This window comes from Sphaeramia orbicularis, chromosome 18 (assembly GCF_902148855.1).
Source record: "Sphaeramia orbicularis chromosome 18, fSphaOr1.1, whole genome shotgun sequence".
NCBI classification, from domain to species: Eukaryota; Metazoa; Chordata; class Actinopteri; order Kurtiformes; family Apogonidae; genus Sphaeramia; species Sphaeramia orbicularis.
In genome coordinates, this window is record NC_043974.1 from 27,175,032 (window position 1) to 27,193,924 (window position 18,893).

Sequence of the window (18,893 nt, forward strand, 5' to 3'; positions counted from 1 at the left end):
ATAATTACACAGTCAAGAGTGTATCCACAGTTTTGTGCACACGTCAGTGCCTGATATCAACGCTCATTCGGCCTTGCATGGAAACACAGTTATGTATTAATATGGCCAGCGCTGGTGCTGAGTGTCTGGCGTGTTACTCAGATGCAGTGTTTGGGTTTTTTCGTATCACGATTGCTGATGATTTACTCCCTTGACGAAACAGTTATCGATTTGTCAGTTGTTTTGTTTAGGCATGAATGAGTCCGTCTTGTATTTCAGACTTGTGTTATGTAGTGTTTTATTGAGTCGGTTCATTGTCAAGTGTACGGTTTTGATTTGTGATGTACAGTTATGATAAAAATCTGAAGGTTGCTGATGCAGATACCAATGTTTTTCTAGGTGTTTACTTCGTTTTATTTGTTCTCCCTTTTGTGTCTCGGAAAGTTTTACAATGAAAGACTATAACTGAACAATTTTAAAGTCTCTGAAATGGGCATGAATTCACACAACAAATTATAAGACAACCTTAGTGTAACATAAGGCTGCAACAATTAATTATTTACACATTGTTAAGTAATCTGTCAATTATATTTCCATTTAATGAAATAATTGTCTGGTTTATATGATGACATAAAATGGTGAAGAAGTGATTTCCAAAACCTAACATGATCATCTCAAATAACTTGTTTACTCACAACCCAGAGATATTCAGTTTACTCTCACAAAGGAGTAGAGAAACCAGACATTATTCACATTCTAGAGGATTTTAGCTGGAAAATTTTGACCTGATTTTTCTTTGAAAAATACTCAAAGCATTCATTGACTATCAAAAGAGGTGTTGACAAGCAATTGATTTTGTTCTACTGTAAAACAGCAGATAAATGACAGCCACTGCCATTGGCAAAATGTTGTCTTACTTGCTAATAGCTGTCAGCGATATTCGACCAGCGCATCTGTGCACCTGGTAGTTTTAATTTACTGTAGTTTGTGGTGACATTGGCCAGGCAGTGATGCTATTTTTGGAGTTTTAGTGCCATTTTTAAGTGATTATCTTTGTAGTAGTGTTACATGCCACTGACTACTTTAGTTTCTAATGGTGACCGTTGCACAACAAATAATGTGTTGCTCTCATCCTGTTCTTTGTATTTTAACAGTAAGAACAGTACATAGTATGTCTGTTTCAGCCGTAACCATAAAACATCAATACATCATGGATCTTGGTTGTTAGGATCATTAGCCTGCTTAATTAATCCAAGAGTAAATAAAGTTCTTAACACATCTGTCAATTGATTAAACCCAATATGAGGTGCAGAATCAGATCATTTCACGCTGTAAAATGCACATGATCGTCCTCCAGGTCTGGGGTTCTGGACAGAACAGGCATCTGTGGTTGTTGTGTATGTGTGGACGATAACCGCAGTAGCAACATGTGTGACCTTAAGTGGTATGCAGTAACCTAGTTTGTACTTCAGTGTAAATGGATGATGCAGTCTCGTGTAATTTTACAGTACCCAGGATTTCCTTCTGTGCCTCTTCTTGCTGATCTGTGTCTAGGAAACTGCTTGTAGGGCTGGGCGATAAAGCAACACATAATTAACATGATATCGTTTTATTACCATGATAGACACGATTGTCAAGATGTGCATTTTTCTCGTCTTATTAGGGTTCGTTTTGTTGTGTCAAATAACATTAAATCACAAAACTAGATCATATCTACAGGTGATTGTCTACTATGTTGCATCACTTACATCATTTTATTATTGACACAAGACAAAAAATTATGGAAATACTTTTATGTTGTTTCTGCATATTTTTTGCCGCACGTGTTGTACATCATTTCCACCTTGTTGAATTTCTTAAGAGCAATATACAACACAAACACAAATAATCATCTGATTTCCTCACGTTTCCCTCAGGACCAAAGCTTGGCCTTTAAGTAGCAACTAATGGGACTGATGTGAAAATTTTTATCACTCATATAGATGCACAGATTGATACCGATATGGATGCTTATCTTTAAATTTTTTTTCGATAGCCAGTGTTGATACCAGTAATACTTCCTGTTGCTTTATTTTGGTTTTGGTTTTATTTTCCCTCCTTGTTATAATATGAAAATAATTACTGTTTTAAAATCTTTCGGTCCGTCACATTATCTTCAAATGAATTGCGTAACATGACACAAATATTTGTCTCTGCCGTTGGTGAAAAAGATACCTCCATTTGATGTGACGTTCCAAATGATTTTTTGTCTGCATTTAACTTTTCCTAAGTGATGTATCACCACTTACTATAATATTATCCTCTGCGTCTTGCATTTTTCAGTGAAAATCAGGCATTGTTCTGTTTAATTTACTGATCATGTAGATGTTTACAAATGCTCAGAGGAAATTCAGAGGTTGTTGTATCAGAACAGAGAAAATTGAAAAAAAAAGTGACTTTTTCAGCCAAATATACAATTAATTTAACATAAAAGGAGGCGTGTACAACCACTGTCATTTGTCAAACTACATGTTTTATTTGTGAATCGATGTTGCAGAAGGTGATGTTTCCACATTCAGTACAGAGCCTCAGTGTCCAAATGGTCAAATCCGATGATGATGAAAAGCTGAGAAACTATTTTTCTTGAAGTATTTACATGTATTGATAGGATCATTTGTTCAAAAGTTATTAAACATTTTAGATCAGTATATAGTTTTGGTTTCAGGCAGCTCTTTCTGTTTTTGAGGGTTAAATCAGATCGAATGTAGACTGATGGTTTTGAATAATGTTAAACGGTACCTGTAGTGAATTTTTATTGCTAGGTGTTTCAAAAGATCACAGATAATGCTAGCAGTTCCATCCAGCAATTTACGTTACAGCCCGTTCCACTCAATCACCCAGAGGCAATACGGGTACGTCACTTTTGGCCGGCAATGGCTGCTCCTCATAGGCTCTGCCCCCATGCATAATTCACGAACTATGAACGTCCAGTGTGGTGCATTTATGGCAAACTGTTTTTAAAAAAAAAATTTCACTGAATTTGTGCCTGTCATGCTTCTAATGTTGTGTATCCACTACGTGGAACCGACTTGACTGGACTCAACTCGACTCGGGTACCAGGCACTATTCCTGGAGACAGTTTCCATTACAGGATACTACCGACTTTAGAGTACCTGGATGTCGTAGTGACGCTGTGTGTAACTTCCGTGTCGTATGTTCACATTTGCTGATAAACTCACTCATTGCGTGTTGCCTCGTCAAGCTCACATTGAATCTTTTCATCAGCCACCAAGGACAGAGATGTCTGAACCTCCTCAACTGACCACGGTGTCGTTTTGTGGGCTGTCATCATGGATTAGCCTACCGGTAGGCCTATATTTACTGTAAACTTCCGAATCTGTTTTTGTTTTTATTTTAATGGGGTGTTGCACATTGATGACACAATGCCGCAGAGACAACTCTCTGACCAATCAGTGGTCTGCAGTGTTTACACGTCACATTTTAGTATCTCTTCACCTGTTTTGGAATCTCGGCCGAGCAAGGACTAAAAAAGTAGTACTGGGTACCAGGTTCCAGGTTCTTTTAGGTAATGGAAACACAAAAAGGTCGAGTTGAGCCGGTACCATGTAGTGGAAGCGCGGTATTAGTAATACACAAAGCACAATTAATGTCAGAAGCATGATCAGTACTGGTACACTTTAAGATATGTGATTCTGATGTAATAAATTAAACAGCCTTACCCTCTGTTGACATAAAAGTGTCCCTGTGATCTTCATTCTAGCTGTCTCTATATTTACTTGCAGTTGCTCAGTTTCTGAATATGATATAAAGGTTTAATTGGAAAAAGACAGACTGAATTCATTGAGAAGCAACAGTGTCAGATGCAGGTGCAATGTAAACAGCTTTCCGTCTATGACTCACTGCTCGACCCAAACCCACATCATGAAAAGGTGATAGATTGCAGGTCATCGTGTTTGGTGTGAAAGAGAAAAGCAGACACAGACGTGTTGGAACAGGTGTATAATCTACAAAGAGGAGATAAGCCCAAACGGGCCTCTGTTATACAACCCCCCAAATGGTTCTTGTTAGAATGTTTGGCCTTCTCTGTGGTAACTTAATAAGTCTTGGACAAGATTTTTCTTTTATATTTACTCTCCAGTGTTTGGTAGGGACACATTTAACTGTGCGGTTTGTTATAAAGTAAATGCGGTCTGAAAACAGCATTTTGCACATGAATGGGGTTTTTGATCAGACAGACGTAACCATGGAAACACTAAAGTAAGTCTTATAAGACCAATAGATTTCTACCCAGCTATAGTGTGTCTCCAAATTGCTGATAAAAAGTAACTGCGCAGCTTTTTGGGGAGTTGGTTCAACTGTGTTTTTCACGATGAAAAGCAATGCATGTAGAATCAGTTGGTGCTTAATTGCTTGTTATTTTCAGTGAAAAATAAATATTTAGTCTCAGTGACAGACTAAATATTGGTCTTTGTGAGGAAATGTTTAAAATACAGTAAAGTAATTTTACTGCCTTGCCAACATACATTGTGAATCCCCAGCTGAGCTTTTTCAACTTGAACGTCTGCAACACTTCTTGGAAGGAATTTTTAGGGAGTAACATGTTTATCCGTCCAGTTTTCATTGATGTATTTTTATTGCAGTTTATGTTTGTGGAAATGTCCGCCTGTATACTCCATAAAGCTGCATTGTTTTGTCTCTGTGTTTATAATAAATTAATATACACTCTTTGAATTGAGCATTTTCCTTATATTGTTTAAATAGAGAATAAAAAATTAGCTACATTGTGGGCAAACATCCAAATGCAGTCCATTGAGTTTGCTGCTTGTAGTATACTTAAAATAAATCAAACGTGGCATGTTCACACGGGCAAAGTGCCAAGCGTCTGGCTAGAAAGCCGTGTCACTTGCAATCAGATGAGAGCTAATATTGTGGTCAAAAAGAGTGCGACATTAATTATCCTCCACATAAATTATGTTGTTGTTAGTGGGAAACAAAAGGCAGGCTCATAATATAGTGGGGAATTTTCAAATGTTTTTTTCAGGCAGTGGAAAAAAGTGTGGAAAGTGTGTCAGTCATTCCGGCCGTTGGCTTGCTCACTGTCTTGCTGTAGCTCATTTTTCCTTACAGGCAGGTCAGTCTGCCTTCAGCCACTTGTTCCACAGTGTGAGCCAGCGGATGTCCTGCTCTACACAAACAGATGCTCATCGTGAGATTTCTGTCCAGCGTCACACAATTCTTTTCCCTTTGATTTACATGCATATGTTATCCTTTAGCCCGGTAAAATTCCTAAATGTGCAGAATATACAAAGTGTGCAGTATTTGTCTGCGTCATGAAGCCTTGGGCCGTCCCTGCTGACTGTGGCCGTTCAAAGAGGCCCCCCCCCCCTCCCGCCACAGCTGAGTCACTCACCACTGGAAAAACTGAACTTCCTGTGTAGGTCCTAACGGCTCTTTGAAGGGCATGTACTGTACAAGTGTTTGCCTTAAGTTTCTCTTTCTTTCTAGTTTCTTCCTTCATTGTATAGCGATTTGGCACTGGAACATGATTTCAGTGCAACATAAAGTATCGTATCAGTATAGTTTTTATGCTTTTCCCCCCTCAAGTTAATTTTGTGCTTTGCTGTCAAAGATTCCTTGTACATATTTCTCTAGGATGTAAAATTGAATATAAAAAAATCACTAGAAAACAAGTAACAGTGTATTTTGGCTGCTCTTGCCATTAAAGTGTCTGTCTGTTTTCATATTTTTCCTTATTTGAACCCAATTAGTGACCATATTTCACATGTTTTATAGACAGTGCCTGCTTGATTTATGTTCTCCGTGGCATTTCCGAACATTCCTCCAGGGTTGGCGGCTCTCCCTTGGCTCTCTGTAGTCGCCGGAGCGTTAACTCTCTCAACATGTTTGAAGCAACGCGGTGATATACAATGACAAGAGTGTTTGTGAATGTCAACAAATCCAGTCCCTTCATTGCCCCTTGTGTTTCCCCAGTTTGTTTGCTTCTTTGTGGTGCAGCAGTCTTAAAGGATCCTTTTATTGCCTTGGCCACAGTATTATTTAGCATTCTGCTTGCAAGCATAGTCCATCCCACTATCCCTGGTAGGATGCTGGGGCTTCGCTTTTGCTAACATGCAGTGTGCTTTTTGGATATAGCTTTAGTACAGTATGTGTATGGAGTGAAGTGTGAAGTAATAGGCTAGACTGGAAAGTTAAGCAAAGTCTATTTGGAGCAGCATTAAGTGCAAATTCATAAAATTCCGCAAGTAGTATTATATGAGAACAGTGTGATTTTTAAGATTTGGTTACTTCATGATATGCTTTACAAAGATAATAAGAAATTATTATCTAACTGAAAAGAAATACTGATATCCTGTAGCTTATAAAAATGTCATAATCTCACCTCTTTTTTTTTCCCAGGTACTCCCAGCCATGATCGAGGACAAGGGCCACCGTGTGACCGACTACTTTGTGGTGGCCGGGCTGACCGATAAGTCCACACCCTTGGAACAGGACCTGACGGAGGCCAAGTCCAGTGGGCCCAAAGCCCCCATCACTGACCTGGCCGTCATCAACAGGTCAGCAGGCGAAACCGTGCCCGAAGGCTTCACCTGTATCGACAGCACCTACAGCGGCCAACCTGCTAACCTGAACCATGGTAGTCTTAAGAGCCCTGAACTCTTCCTTTGCTACAGGAGGGGTCGTGGGAAGTCTCCTCTCATTGACATTGGGTGAGTTTATTTGACACTTTAGTTGTGTAATTATTTGTCAGTGGCTTAGCTCCAACAATGACCATCTCGAAGATTCTAATTTAGTTGTAGTCTGTTGGTTGAATGCTGCTTTACAGAGAAAACTAGAAGCACTCGGAGAGTGCAGACCTCCGCCAAGGCTGATCAGTGGCCCCCCCCGTGGGCCCCCCCACCCAGGGTTTGTTTGTCTGTCTGTTTGTTTGTCTGTCCGTTAGTGTGCAACATAACTCAAAAAGTTATGGACAGATTTTGATGAAATTTTCAGGGTTTGTTGGAAATGGGATAAGGAAGAAATGATTAAATTTTGGTGGTGATCGGGGGTGGGGGGGTCTGCGAAGCACTCGGAGAGCGCAGACCTCCGCCAAGGCTGATCAGTGCCCCCCCCCCCCCCCGTGGGCCCCCCCACCCCCGATCACCACCAAAATTTAATCATTTCTTCCTTATCCCATTTCCAACAAACCCTGAAAATTTCATCAAAATCTGTCCATAACTTTTTGAGTTATGTTGCACACTAACGGACAGACAAACAAACAGACAAACAAACAAACAAACAAACCCTGGCAAAAACATAACCTCCTTGGCGGAGGTAACTATAGAAAATTCCTTTTGTGACAAAACCTGAAAGTCCCCCTCCATCTAAGAACCTTCAGCAAATGCTTCAGGAAGTTGGATGAAGACTCAAAAAATGCACAAGTCCACATTATTTTCAATTTTCAGTTGCAATTTGGTAAAGTGTAGGCAAGAATTACATTGTTAGGTCTAAGAAAGGATCAGGGTTACACAGCACAGCAAAGCCTTTGGGGCAAACCTCTCTCATGTTAAAGGTTTAGGTTAAAAAGGTTAACTCACTTTATTATCCCTGTGGGGAAATTAAGTCTCTGCATTTTACCCACCTGGATACACAGACAGTACTTAGCATTAGCATTAGCACATAGCATACACATTAGGAGCAGTGAGCTGCTATTGAAGGCTCAGAAGTAAAAACAAAAGCTTCAAAATAGATCATTCTCAGGCTCCTTCTCCATAAAACTTGAACTTCACTGTGCAGAATGATATATGTAAAATCTGACATTTCTCCCATTCATTTGCTCTTTCTCTATATTGAACTATAATCCACGTTTAATGGAAGAACCCAAGGGCAGAATTTGTAACTGCCAAATATTTTGGAATGCAGTGTGAAAACCTGTACCCTTCACTGTGCACAGAAAGAAGCAATTCCTTTTGGGGAGTGGTGGTAACATCTTACAATCAGTTAAACTTTAGGAAAAGAATAGCTAATATTTAGAAATGGAGGGATTCTGGATATTTTCATGAGGGAGAGGGAAATGTCATTTTCATTTTAGCAGTTTCAAGTTTAGGTCTTTTAACCTTTTCCTCCAAAAAAGACGATTAGTTTTTAAAGATGAGAATTAGTATTAAGTCCTGTAAATAACTTGAACAGTTCATCAAAAAGTCGCTTCCTCTTTTGTGAATGTTGCATAGTTTTCATATTCTGTTGAACATTCATGGCATGACAAACACTTTTAAGAAGTAAGAAGTAGGTGTGCTGACTGCTTCATTCACTTGGCCCTATTTCGTCACTGAGCTCTCCCTCCCAGCCGCTCCTCTTGGCTCCTGGCCATGAATACAAATACACTGCTTCCTCCTATTATCTGTAACGGTTCGGACATAAGAACGAACTCCATCATGATCCATCCAATCGAGTTATCCCAGAGCTATCACTCCTCGTTTGTACCAAAAAAGGAGAGAAGTCATGTCTTAGCTGCGTCAGTAGACTGCTGCTAAGACCACCTGAGGCAAACATACATATTCCTCCACACTCCCAGAGAGAGGCTCTAAGACTTATTCTAGTTTCTGTGGTTAACATTTAATTCCCAAAACAGACTCTTCAGTATGAACTTCACACGGGGTAATGTTTTCACGAGGAACAATGATGCAACCACCTGATGTATTTCAGCTCTCCACACACCTGTGTCTTTGTTTAAATCCTGTTTGTGTCTACCACTAACAAACTAGAGTTTCTGGTTTAAAGACTCTTCACTCCACTCGTTTTGCAGCTCAGTTCTTCTTTAGTGTTGTGCTGCATAGGAACTGCATATCATCAGACTGTATTCCACCTGTTTTGCGCAGCTTTTGACTTACTTAATGTGGCACGAATGTTTTTCACTCCTGCTGTATTGCTGCAGCCTTCTATACTCTGAGCGTAAACAGAAGATCATATGTCAAGCCATGTTTCCGTTGAGAGATTACGCAATCAAGCTGATCATACTAACAGACATACAGGGTGGAGGAAACAGAAGGAAACTGAAACATTCAAGGAATTAATGCTACTGTCATATTTGGTCCAAATTAATAATGATGTTGTTTGAATCATTGCTTCTTCATGTGGCAAATTCAGATGCTATCAGAAGGTCATTTATGGAAATAAATGATAAAGTTAGGATTACTGTTTTTTCTAAAGCAGTTTGTAGATGCATAATAGTATTCACTCGCTTCCTAATAGTCCTGTTTTCCCAGTAACATGGTCTGTAAATATTTTTTGCCCATTTTGCAACACTAGTTTCTTCCTGTTCAATCAGCTGATCTGTTTTCCACCTGCTTTGTCTTGTCTCCGTCAAAGAATTAATGCAAAACTTACACTCTGTAAATCATTCCCTGCTGCCACCTCAGCTGTCAGTCCAACCAGCATTTTCTGCCTGAAGCTGCACATCTTCATGACTCACTGTGCCCATTAGGATTCTGCTTTTGGGAATTTGTTGGCAACTGTCCTCCTGGCCACTTTAGATTTGTCCTCCTTATTTTTCAGAATAAATTGATTGTTTCAGGTTTATTTTCTGTGCAGTTTCTGCCACATCGCCTGCACAAGATGCAGGTAATTTGTCAGTAATAGTTTAAAGAAGGTAGCAGTCAAAGCTTTTTGGCTTTCCCACTTGGCATTGTCCAGATGGAGAAGTAGGATGTGCTGTCATGTAAAAAAGCACAACACACTGGAGCGACTGGCTGTTTACCCCACTGCCAGTGTGAAAAACAAAAGCAGAGGCCGACCTCACTTCAGAGTCTTAGTATTAATCTAGATGATTACATGTGAAGTGCCAACGTGAATAAGATTGATATTTCCATGTACTGTCTGGGATGTGAATGACTCATCTAGTAAATATGTCTGAATCACATCAAAGAGAGATTTGTGTGTGAGAGAATATACTGGCTGAAACCTCAGAGGGAAACCAGACCTATGAGAGGAAACTTAGTAATGACCACACACTGAAAATGAAATTCTCCTATGCTGCCAGGCGTCATCACCCCCGTGGATATTGTTACGCTTTTCTCGCTCCATTTCTGAAGGTGGGCTGATGCTATCTTGTGGAAGGAATGCAGGGCTTGCTTTCCTGTTGCACACAAATTTTATACATTTGAAAGAGTTAATAGAGATTAGAAGAAATCTTAGCTGTGCTGCTTTACATCAATGCAGCATGGTGGGTAGAAAAATGTACTTTAAAGTGAAAAAAGGATTGTTTTATTGGAGTTCTTTTTTCCAACTTCTAAAGTTCTGATGGTGTTCCAATTTGAATGTGCCATTGTGTCGATTGCATCATTACAATGTGAGTTATTTGTCCTTTGGCAGCAGCGCTTGTTTAAGAAATGAAAGGCTTGATCGACAGACAAACTGATTCCAGGACAGAGTTCTTTCTGAGCCACTTAATTGACTTCTGTCGGTGCTTTGTAGTGTGTGTAGGCGTTAGTCCTTGGGCTGTAAGCTCTTTCCACTGCTCTGCCACTTACCACTTTAATGCCCACATGATTTTATAATTCACTTTATGTTGTTGTTCTTTGTGTACTTGGAAAAGAATCACAAAAGAATAAAGAGACTTCAATACTGAAAAAAGCAAGATGGCATTGCTCAATTTGGTGATGTTGTATAACTTACCATAAATAAAGAAAACTAACCTTGCAGTCACAGTACATTTAGCAGGAGCTTCATCTGATTGTCCAAGTCGTGGCATTTCTCTCTGATCCAGTCTTTGACTATATGACAACCCTTTGAGGACTTGTAGTCATGGCTGTGATGTGACGCTTTTTTTTTTCCCCTTTGCATCTTTGAATCATTTATCACCAGTATTATTGCAATATTAAGGAAGTACCCCAGGCCACTAGTCACTCATGTCGCTCACACTCTTAAAGATATATAACAACAAATACCATGCTATAGTCTACTTTCCCTTCATAAGAAGAATATTCTCCAAAATGCGTGCAACAGCCACTTTAATCGAATGTGCAATAACTTGTTTTACCTCCCAGTACTTTTATTATTATTATTTTTCTGATACAGTACTTTATTTTACAGTGTCTGTATGTGTCTGTGCAATAACTGTTTTTATATGTTTTAGCTGTGTCTACATTTTGTGTCTTTCTTAACTCCGTGACTCAGGGAAATGCAGAAGAATTCCAATGTATCTATACTGCGATGTATCTGTGCAAATGGCAAAATAAAGTCTATTCTATTCTATTCTATTCTATTCTATTCTATTCTATTCTATTCTAAAATTTATATTATATCCAGAGGAAACTGGAAGCCACTCTGCAACCCTGTTAATTGATGAAGTTATTGTTTTCCTGACTGTTTGGCTCACATCTGTCAGATCTCAGTGTTTCTTGTTAAACACCTAAATTGTTGACCCTCTGCAGTCTATTTTATCTTGCTACAGTTTATTGTATCCAGAACACCAACTGATGAATCAGCAGTTCAGTGTTCAGGGTGTGAATGAATATCATGTGTAATAACAATGCTTTTTCTTCCTAACTGTAATTCAGATTTTCTTTCATGATATGTTTACCATGCATATTCATACTGAGAAGACAATGAGTATATGATTTACCCGTCAGAAATACTTCTTTTGCATTTTTTCATGTCCCTGATTTACATTATACATGTTTTTTCTGTGTGCCAGGGTGCTATACGAAGGCAAAGAGCGTCTGATCCAAGGTTGCGAGGTCATCCAGGCCACGCCATACGGCCGCTGTGCCAATGTCAACAACAGCTCTGCCACCTCGCAACGCATCTTTATCACGTTTCGCCGCGCGCCACCCGTCCAGCACCAAAATTCCCTGGCAGTGACGGACATCTGTGTTATCGTCACCAGCAAGGGCGAGACCCCACCGCATACCTTTTGCAAGGTGGACAAGAACCTCAACTGTGGCATGGTTAGTGATTTTTTTTTAATCTTCACCACCAACATTTTTCATATTAGTTCAAGAACAGCAGAGGATCTTATCAGTGTAAATTCTTAATCTTCCAGTGGGGCTCCAGTGTGTTCCTGTGTTACAAGAAATCAGTATCGTCGTCCAATTCCATCAGTTACAAAGCTGGTGAGTTAAAAATTTCCCCCAGAATGTTTTGGGTTTTTTTTTCATTTTCCATGTCAACCTGAAATGTTATTCATTGCATAATCACACCTTCAGCTGTTATTTGATAATCTGGCAGTTCCCTTTTGTTGTCAACCTTTTTCATTTGTGCCTGACCTTAGTGAATGCCGTCATCTGTGCCTTTTCCACCATTCACTGTGAGATGAATCATATTTGATGGCTTAACCTCCTACGACGAGCCAGGCTTTTATTACATTGGTGAATGTGTCTTTCAAACTACAGTAGGACCATTTATTCAAAACTAGTGTATATTCAGTGAATGTTATTAGAAGATGCTTGCAGTTATTATCATGGTTGGGTTGTTTTTGCAAGTATGATAATAGAAATGTAAAAGACATGTATTTGTAGCAGCAAAAACTAGAAGAAAACAGAACAGAATAGACTTCACTGTCCAGCTGAGGCAGGGCATTTGTTTGTTCTAACCTTGAAAAATAAAAAATACAACCATGTTACATGTTCACATCACAACATAATAACAATCTCTCAATTATACGACACTGATGGAACTGTGAGTGCATTCATTCACATGGTTACAGCCTTCATTGTAATATTTCATACTCTAATTTGACCACATTAATGGCATTTGGCATAAAAGAACCCTCAGATCATTTCCTCTGCCATAACTATTTTAACTCAGGGTGGAGAGGATGTGTTTTGTCAGTGATTATTGACAGGGCTTTGTTGATGTTTTGTTACGTTACTTGGTGCTCTAAAGGTCATCTCATGGTGTTTGTCAATGGCCTGCCATCTTCCTTTTGTCAGATTCCTGGTCACCTTGTTTCAAATCAAGTACCTGTGCCACACATTAATGCTAAAAACATATATGATATGAGATGAATTCCAGCCTCTGTACTCTAATCAGTGCCAAAATCTGGGGTTGTTGCTGGTCTATACCCTATACTTCCACTGACTTTCATGAAAATCAGTGCAGTTGTTTTTGTGCAGTCCTGCAGACAGCGATGATAACATGACCTCTTCCACATTGACTTTGTTGAAATGATTACATAAAGTGGTACAATTTCCAGTGTGGCCTTTCCTAAGTGAGTAGCCAAAATTCAGATTCACCTCAATTTGATATAGATGTTTTCATCATTGTTTAAACTTTGTCCTAGTTGCTATTAAAACTGGGTAGATGTGTTCAACAGGGTTCATGAAAATTATGCATGTTCAAGGCCTTACAAACACCTGTTTAATGTCAAGTAGCATGGCTCTGTTTGTCATCCTGAACCAATGGTATGTTTTTCTCTCTAAGCTGCAAAGCGTGTGTTTATCTGTGATTGTGTAGCTGATAGTCGCTGCTTATTAAAACTGGCATTTCAGAACTGTTGCAACATTGTCACTGACTGAATGCTTCCTTCATAGCTTGGCCTTTGGAACAATTCACAGTGTTGCGCATATATAATCTGATTCATACAAATGTGTGTACACTAACACCCACATCGACTCTTGCTGGCTTTATCTTATGGCCGGCCTTTTTCCTGTGAGGCGGCTGTTTATTCATCTCTGACAGCAGTATTTCCTGTCACACCCATTTTTTCATTGTTTGTATATACAGATGTTCACCAAAGAAACAACGATTTGTTAGCAATTATTTGCTGAAAATGAAACTAGAGTTGTAATATCATTACTATGAATGGGAGTGAACTGTGACTCTCTAATGTAAAAATCTTTGCAAAGAGAACAGTTCATTGTACATACACCCTGGGTATTGTTTGAAAAGTTGCATGTAAACTGTTACACTTCAGAAAGTGTTTTCTTGCACACTCCTACGTTTCAGCATTAAGTTTCTGTTTCTCTTGTTCTCAAGGTCTCATCTTTCGTTATCCAGAGGAGGACTATGAGTCTTTTCCTTTGTCAGAGTCTGTGCCTCTGTTTTGTTTGCCCATGGGTGCCAAGATTGAGTGTTGGGCACCAAGCACACGTGACCCTCTCCCTGTCTTCTCTACATTTGTTTTAACCATCTCTTCTGGTGAAAAGGTGAGTTGTAGCAGCTGAAAACACTTTACTTTTGGTATATGGAGGTTCATACATCACTAAATTAAACCTGATATTGTTTATCTGTTATAAAAAGTCATAGTTTCTTGGAAAATATGTGAGAAGTTGATTGAAAATCTGGCTCGGTGCTCTTTTTTACATCTTACTCCAGGTGTATGGATCAGCCATCCAGTTCTACGAGCCGTACCCAGTCGATCTGTTGAGCGAGAAGCAGAAGATCCAACTGGGCCTGCTCACCACGGTGGAGAAGAAGATGATCCGCAACCGGCCCGTCAACACCAACAAGTGCATCTGCCTTCTGTCCCGCTGGCCTTTCTTTGAATCCTTCCGCAAATTCCTATTGTTCCTCTACAAGCTGTCTGTCTCAGGCCCACATCCACTGCCTATTGAAAAGTAAGAATGAAATCACAGCTGTCGAGTAGTAAAGCTGGTTTTAACAGAAGTAAGCAGACGTTCAATATGGCCTAATTTTTTTTTATTTTTGTTTTTCTCAAAAGGCACATCTCGCACTTCATGCACAATGTGTCATTTCCCTCTCCACAGAGGCCTAGAATTTTGGTCCAGGTGAGATTGCTTTTCCCTTGTGTAGTTATTAAGGCATCAAATCTCTTCTGTAATTTTAGTTCGTATTTGTTTTTTTATTGACTTTATTTCATTTCTCCTGCAGCTCTCTGCTCATGACACCTTGATACTCTCCCAGCCTGTGTGTACACCCTTACCTCTCAGGTAAAGTGGATTCTGTGAAAATCTTCCAGCTGGTTGCAGTAGTTTGTCGAATTTGCTATGGCAGATTAAATTTATTTTCTGTATTTCAGCAATTTCCGTATTCTACTAAGCAAACTCCCTGTTGCTGTTCTATGTCAGACTTCATTCTAAAAATACAAGTCCTTTATTTAATCAGGTGAAATCCTAATTGAGATGAATCATTTTTCCACAAGTGACCTAGCCAAGAGAGCAGCATAGATATTATTAGAGCAATATATCAAGATGAAGCAAACATGCAAAATACATTATAAATTAATAGATTGTCTGGTTAATTTACAGTAAAAGAAAATAGTATGAGTTCAACAATTTCAGTGGAAGCAATCACTTTGACCAATTGTATTGTTTCCTAATTCCTTTAAAATAGGATTGAGCTTAAAAAGGTAAGAAAAAAAGTCATATTAGATTCCAAAAAGGATCCATTTTCTAAGCACACGAAAGTGCATTACTAAACAGCAGCAGTGGATTCAACTGAAAGGAGTGATATTTTGTTCTTTTTAAAATGAAATTATGCATTTTAAAACATTTCCCTGCGGTCTACATAAACTGTAAATGCTATGCTTGGGTCTGAATTCTTCATTAATTCAACTCCACAGGTTCATCTTCAACTCTATTTCTGAGTAATGACATCAGAAAGGTTGTTTTGAGCGCTGGTCCTTTAAATGCAAATGAGCCACTTCATGCCCCACCCCCTCCAGGTTGTTGACTGTGCCGCTCTGTCCCATTCAGCCACTTGTGTTCGTTAATACAACCAACAACTGAACATTTTAGGTAATCGGCTACAAGTTTGGACATATTTTCAGTTTTTACTACAACTGCTGCTGCTGATAAACAATTATGGCGTACTCGGAGAAATGTTTGTCGTAAGTCTTGACCTTATATGTGTAAATGTTGTGACGTCACAAATTTAGCAGAAATTAAAACGGGTTGTAGAAATCCCCTCAATTTTTGCCAAAATGTATATAAAGATAGCTTTGCAGCACCTGGAGGGTTCAAATTCAAACTTTATGAACTTTTAGGGTCCCCAAATACACAAATAAATGTCCCAAAGACAAATAAAAGTACGTTTAGCAAAATATGACCCCTTTTAAGTAAATGCATTGACCAAATTTCATTATGAGATGCAAGAAAAGAATGATCTGACATTCTGAGTCTGTATGACTCCTTTCTTGTCCATGACCCTCTTGTTTTTGTATATTCCAGCAAAATCCCTGTGTTGATCGTCAAATTTTAACAATGTAGGCATCTCCTAAAAGTTTTAGAAGACATCTTGAGATCTTTATTAGGTGTACCTGTTAAAAAAAAGAGTTTAATTCCAGTTTAAGCACTCCAGTTATATTGTAAACACACTTTTAAACCATGTAATCCATCAGCTCACACACTGTCTTTCTCACATAGTTCTCCCATGTTATCTTTCCTCTGTGTTTTCCACCCTCTGTGCCTGAGCTCATCCATCTCCCTGCTTTCTTTCTCCATCAGCGGGGCAGATTACGGCACTCTGCTGATGAATCTGGGCTCGGAGAACTGCGCCACACTGCTGCACTTTGTCCTTCTGGAGAGCAAGATCCTGCTGCACTCACTCCGACCCGCTGTCCTCACCGGTGTTGCAGAGGCCGTGGTGGCTGTGAGTTGAATCCACTGTACAAAGACAAAACACTTATTTATTCATATATATATATATATATAAAACACAAGTACAAGTAACATCATTGTCTAGTTTAAGTACACCAGTAAGAAAATAGTTATTATTAAAAAGAAAACAGTCAGTTAGGCAAAAATTTAACTGAAATAGTACCACTCATTCTGAAACTTGTAACACAGCATGTGATCCAGTGAGTAGATGTAGGCCGACAACCACAAAAGCACTAGAAAATCCCTCATGGTGGTGTTGTAAACTACTCTATAGTGGTCTGTTTATAGCTACACTGTAGGTTAGGAATATGCAGGGGCTTACACAAAGCTAAGAACAGCCTGACCTTTGCAACAACAGTGGCAAAAGTGTATGTGTGCTTCCCTGAGGGTTAAATTTACAACACTGTCAGTGCATATCTCTGTTGTACAATAGGTCATCTGAAATAGTACCTTAAAAGACTCAAATGCTTAATTTAACAGGGATTCAGAGAAATCTATTCAGTTCTGTCTCCTATTTATATCTATTTACAGTATGACAGTAATTCCATTTAGTCTTACACATACACGTTCTGGGAACTGTGCAGCACTGTAATTATTTCTGTTATCAGTTTTGAGTCTGTTGAGAGTTTGGAGTATCAATACTACATATAACCTTTTTAAATGTTAAAGGTTAGCTTAGAGAGGTAGGTTTTAAGTGTAGTTTTGTATTCTGTAATGGATTCCAGTGTACAGATATGTGTGGGAAGAGGGTTCCTGTCTTTGGGTGCAGTGTAGGAGAAAGCTCTTGTACCCATTGTGTTGTGGTTGGTTGGTGATTCTATAAGACCTGCTGATGTTCCACAGGGAGTGAGAGGAAACAGAGGTACACTCATATTCACACCAATGAAACGAATAAAAGACAGTCAGAAAAAGCAGTGGGAAGAGCATGCTTTATGTATGCAGCAATAATATCATCAACTAGAGGATGCACAGCTTACATTACTTTTTTTTGAGAGTGCATGTGGTACAAAGGATTTTTTTTTTTTTTTTCCAGCATGTCACCTTTTTTCCTTTTAGCTGAAGTGCTCTTGTCCACCTTGTGTGGTCACGTTGACATTCCTCTGACACAATAAGAATTTTTAAAGCTTACACCAGCACAGATTTCTGTTGTTCAGGTGGTCTGCACCTTGTATTTACAGGGTGTCTTAGAGCCTTAAAAAGTCTTAAATGTGATTGTCCTTAATTATCTTTAAAATTGACAATTAATCCTTAAATCTGACACGCAAAGGTCTTAAAAATTCCACAGATCTTAAAAAATGATAGTTCTATATTTTCTTTGGAAATCTTTGTAAAGCATGTGTTAAATTAGCGTTCAGTATTTTAGCATAACAGAGATCAGAATGAGTGGAGCCTCCAACGCTCATTCATAGGGTTCAGATATGAGCTTTAGCAGCTTGAACATCTGTATCAGAAACATTGGTCATGGAAAAATGGAAATGTAACATTTAACTGGATTGAAACATGGATAGGACTTGGTCAAGACAACTACGAGGCACGTTATACTGTTATTTTTGCAAATGTAAGATCGTAAATTTAAACAAAGATGCCTTGAAAAATGCTCTAAAGAGTCATAAATGTGACTTCCACGACCTGCAAATGCCCTGATTTATCTCCAATAATGGCACAATTTAAATATTGTACCAATAACGACATTTAACACTTACAGTTTTTTTAAGATTGCTTCTTCTTCTGTTATTTGAACTTTTTCCTACACTTTGCTCAAATCAGTTGTTGATTCTCCAGCTCAAATACATGGAACATAATTAGACTTTAACTGCGAAGTCACAGGATGTCACAATCTCCAAAGTTCCCCTGCAGTCTTCTTAGAACTGACAAAGTAATTAACTGCAATAAAGAATATTATCACGAGTTAAAAGTAAACTCTGAAGCCTGGTGATTTTTTTTCTGTAATTTGTGGTGAATATTTTTGTCCACAGGGTATAAATTAACTTGTCAGTGTGGTCTGTCTGGTCGTAATAATCATCTCTGTGATCTGTCCTCAGATGATCTTCCCTTTCCAGTGGCAGTGTCCCTACATCCCTCTGTGCCCACTCTCTCTAGCTGGTGTCCTCAACGCTCCGTGTCCATTTATAGTGGGCGTCGACTCCCGCTACTTTGACCTTTATGACCCCCCGCCAGACGTTGTCTGTGTGGATCTAGACACCAACACCATCTACCTGTATGCAACGTTTTTATACTGAAACCTTGTTGCTTCCTGCTTTGCACTGTTTACAACTCTCTTTGTTGACTTCAAATGCTTTTAAAAATAAATGTTCCAGCTACACATTTGTCCTTCCAGGTCAGTAACTCTGTGGTATT

At 39.0% G+C, this 18,893-nt stretch overlaps 1 protein-coding gene across 2 annotated transcripts in view; it reads left to right on the forward strand.

Annotated features, from left to right (window-relative positions):
- dennd4c (DENN/MADD domain containing 4C) overlaps positions 1 to 18,893 on the forward strand; it is a 43,167-nt gene that overhangs the window by 7,492 nt on the left and 16,782 nt on the right. For both annotated transcript variants that reach the window (XM_030162131.1, XM_030162133.1), the window contains exons 2-10: positions 6,397 to 6,707; positions 11,672 to 11,924; positions 12,020 to 12,089; positions 13,954 to 14,123; positions 14,293 to 14,534; positions 14,639 to 14,705; positions 14,809 to 14,867; positions 16,383 to 16,527; positions 18,578 to 18,753. In XM_030162131.1, the coding sequence (XP_030017991.1) occupies positions 6,409 to 6,707; positions 11,672 to 11,924; positions 12,020 to 12,089; positions 13,954 to 14,123; positions 14,293 to 14,534; positions 14,639 to 14,705; positions 14,809 to 14,867; positions 16,383 to 16,527; positions 18,578 to 18,753 (1,481 nt within the window). In that variant the 5' untranslated portion in view covers positions 6,397 to 6,408. The remainder of the gene's footprint in view (positions 1 to 6,396; positions 6,708 to 11,671; positions 11,925 to 12,019; positions 12,090 to 13,953; positions 14,124 to 14,292; positions 14,535 to 14,638; positions 14,706 to 14,808; positions 14,868 to 16,382; positions 16,528 to 18,577; positions 18,754 to 18,893) is intronic.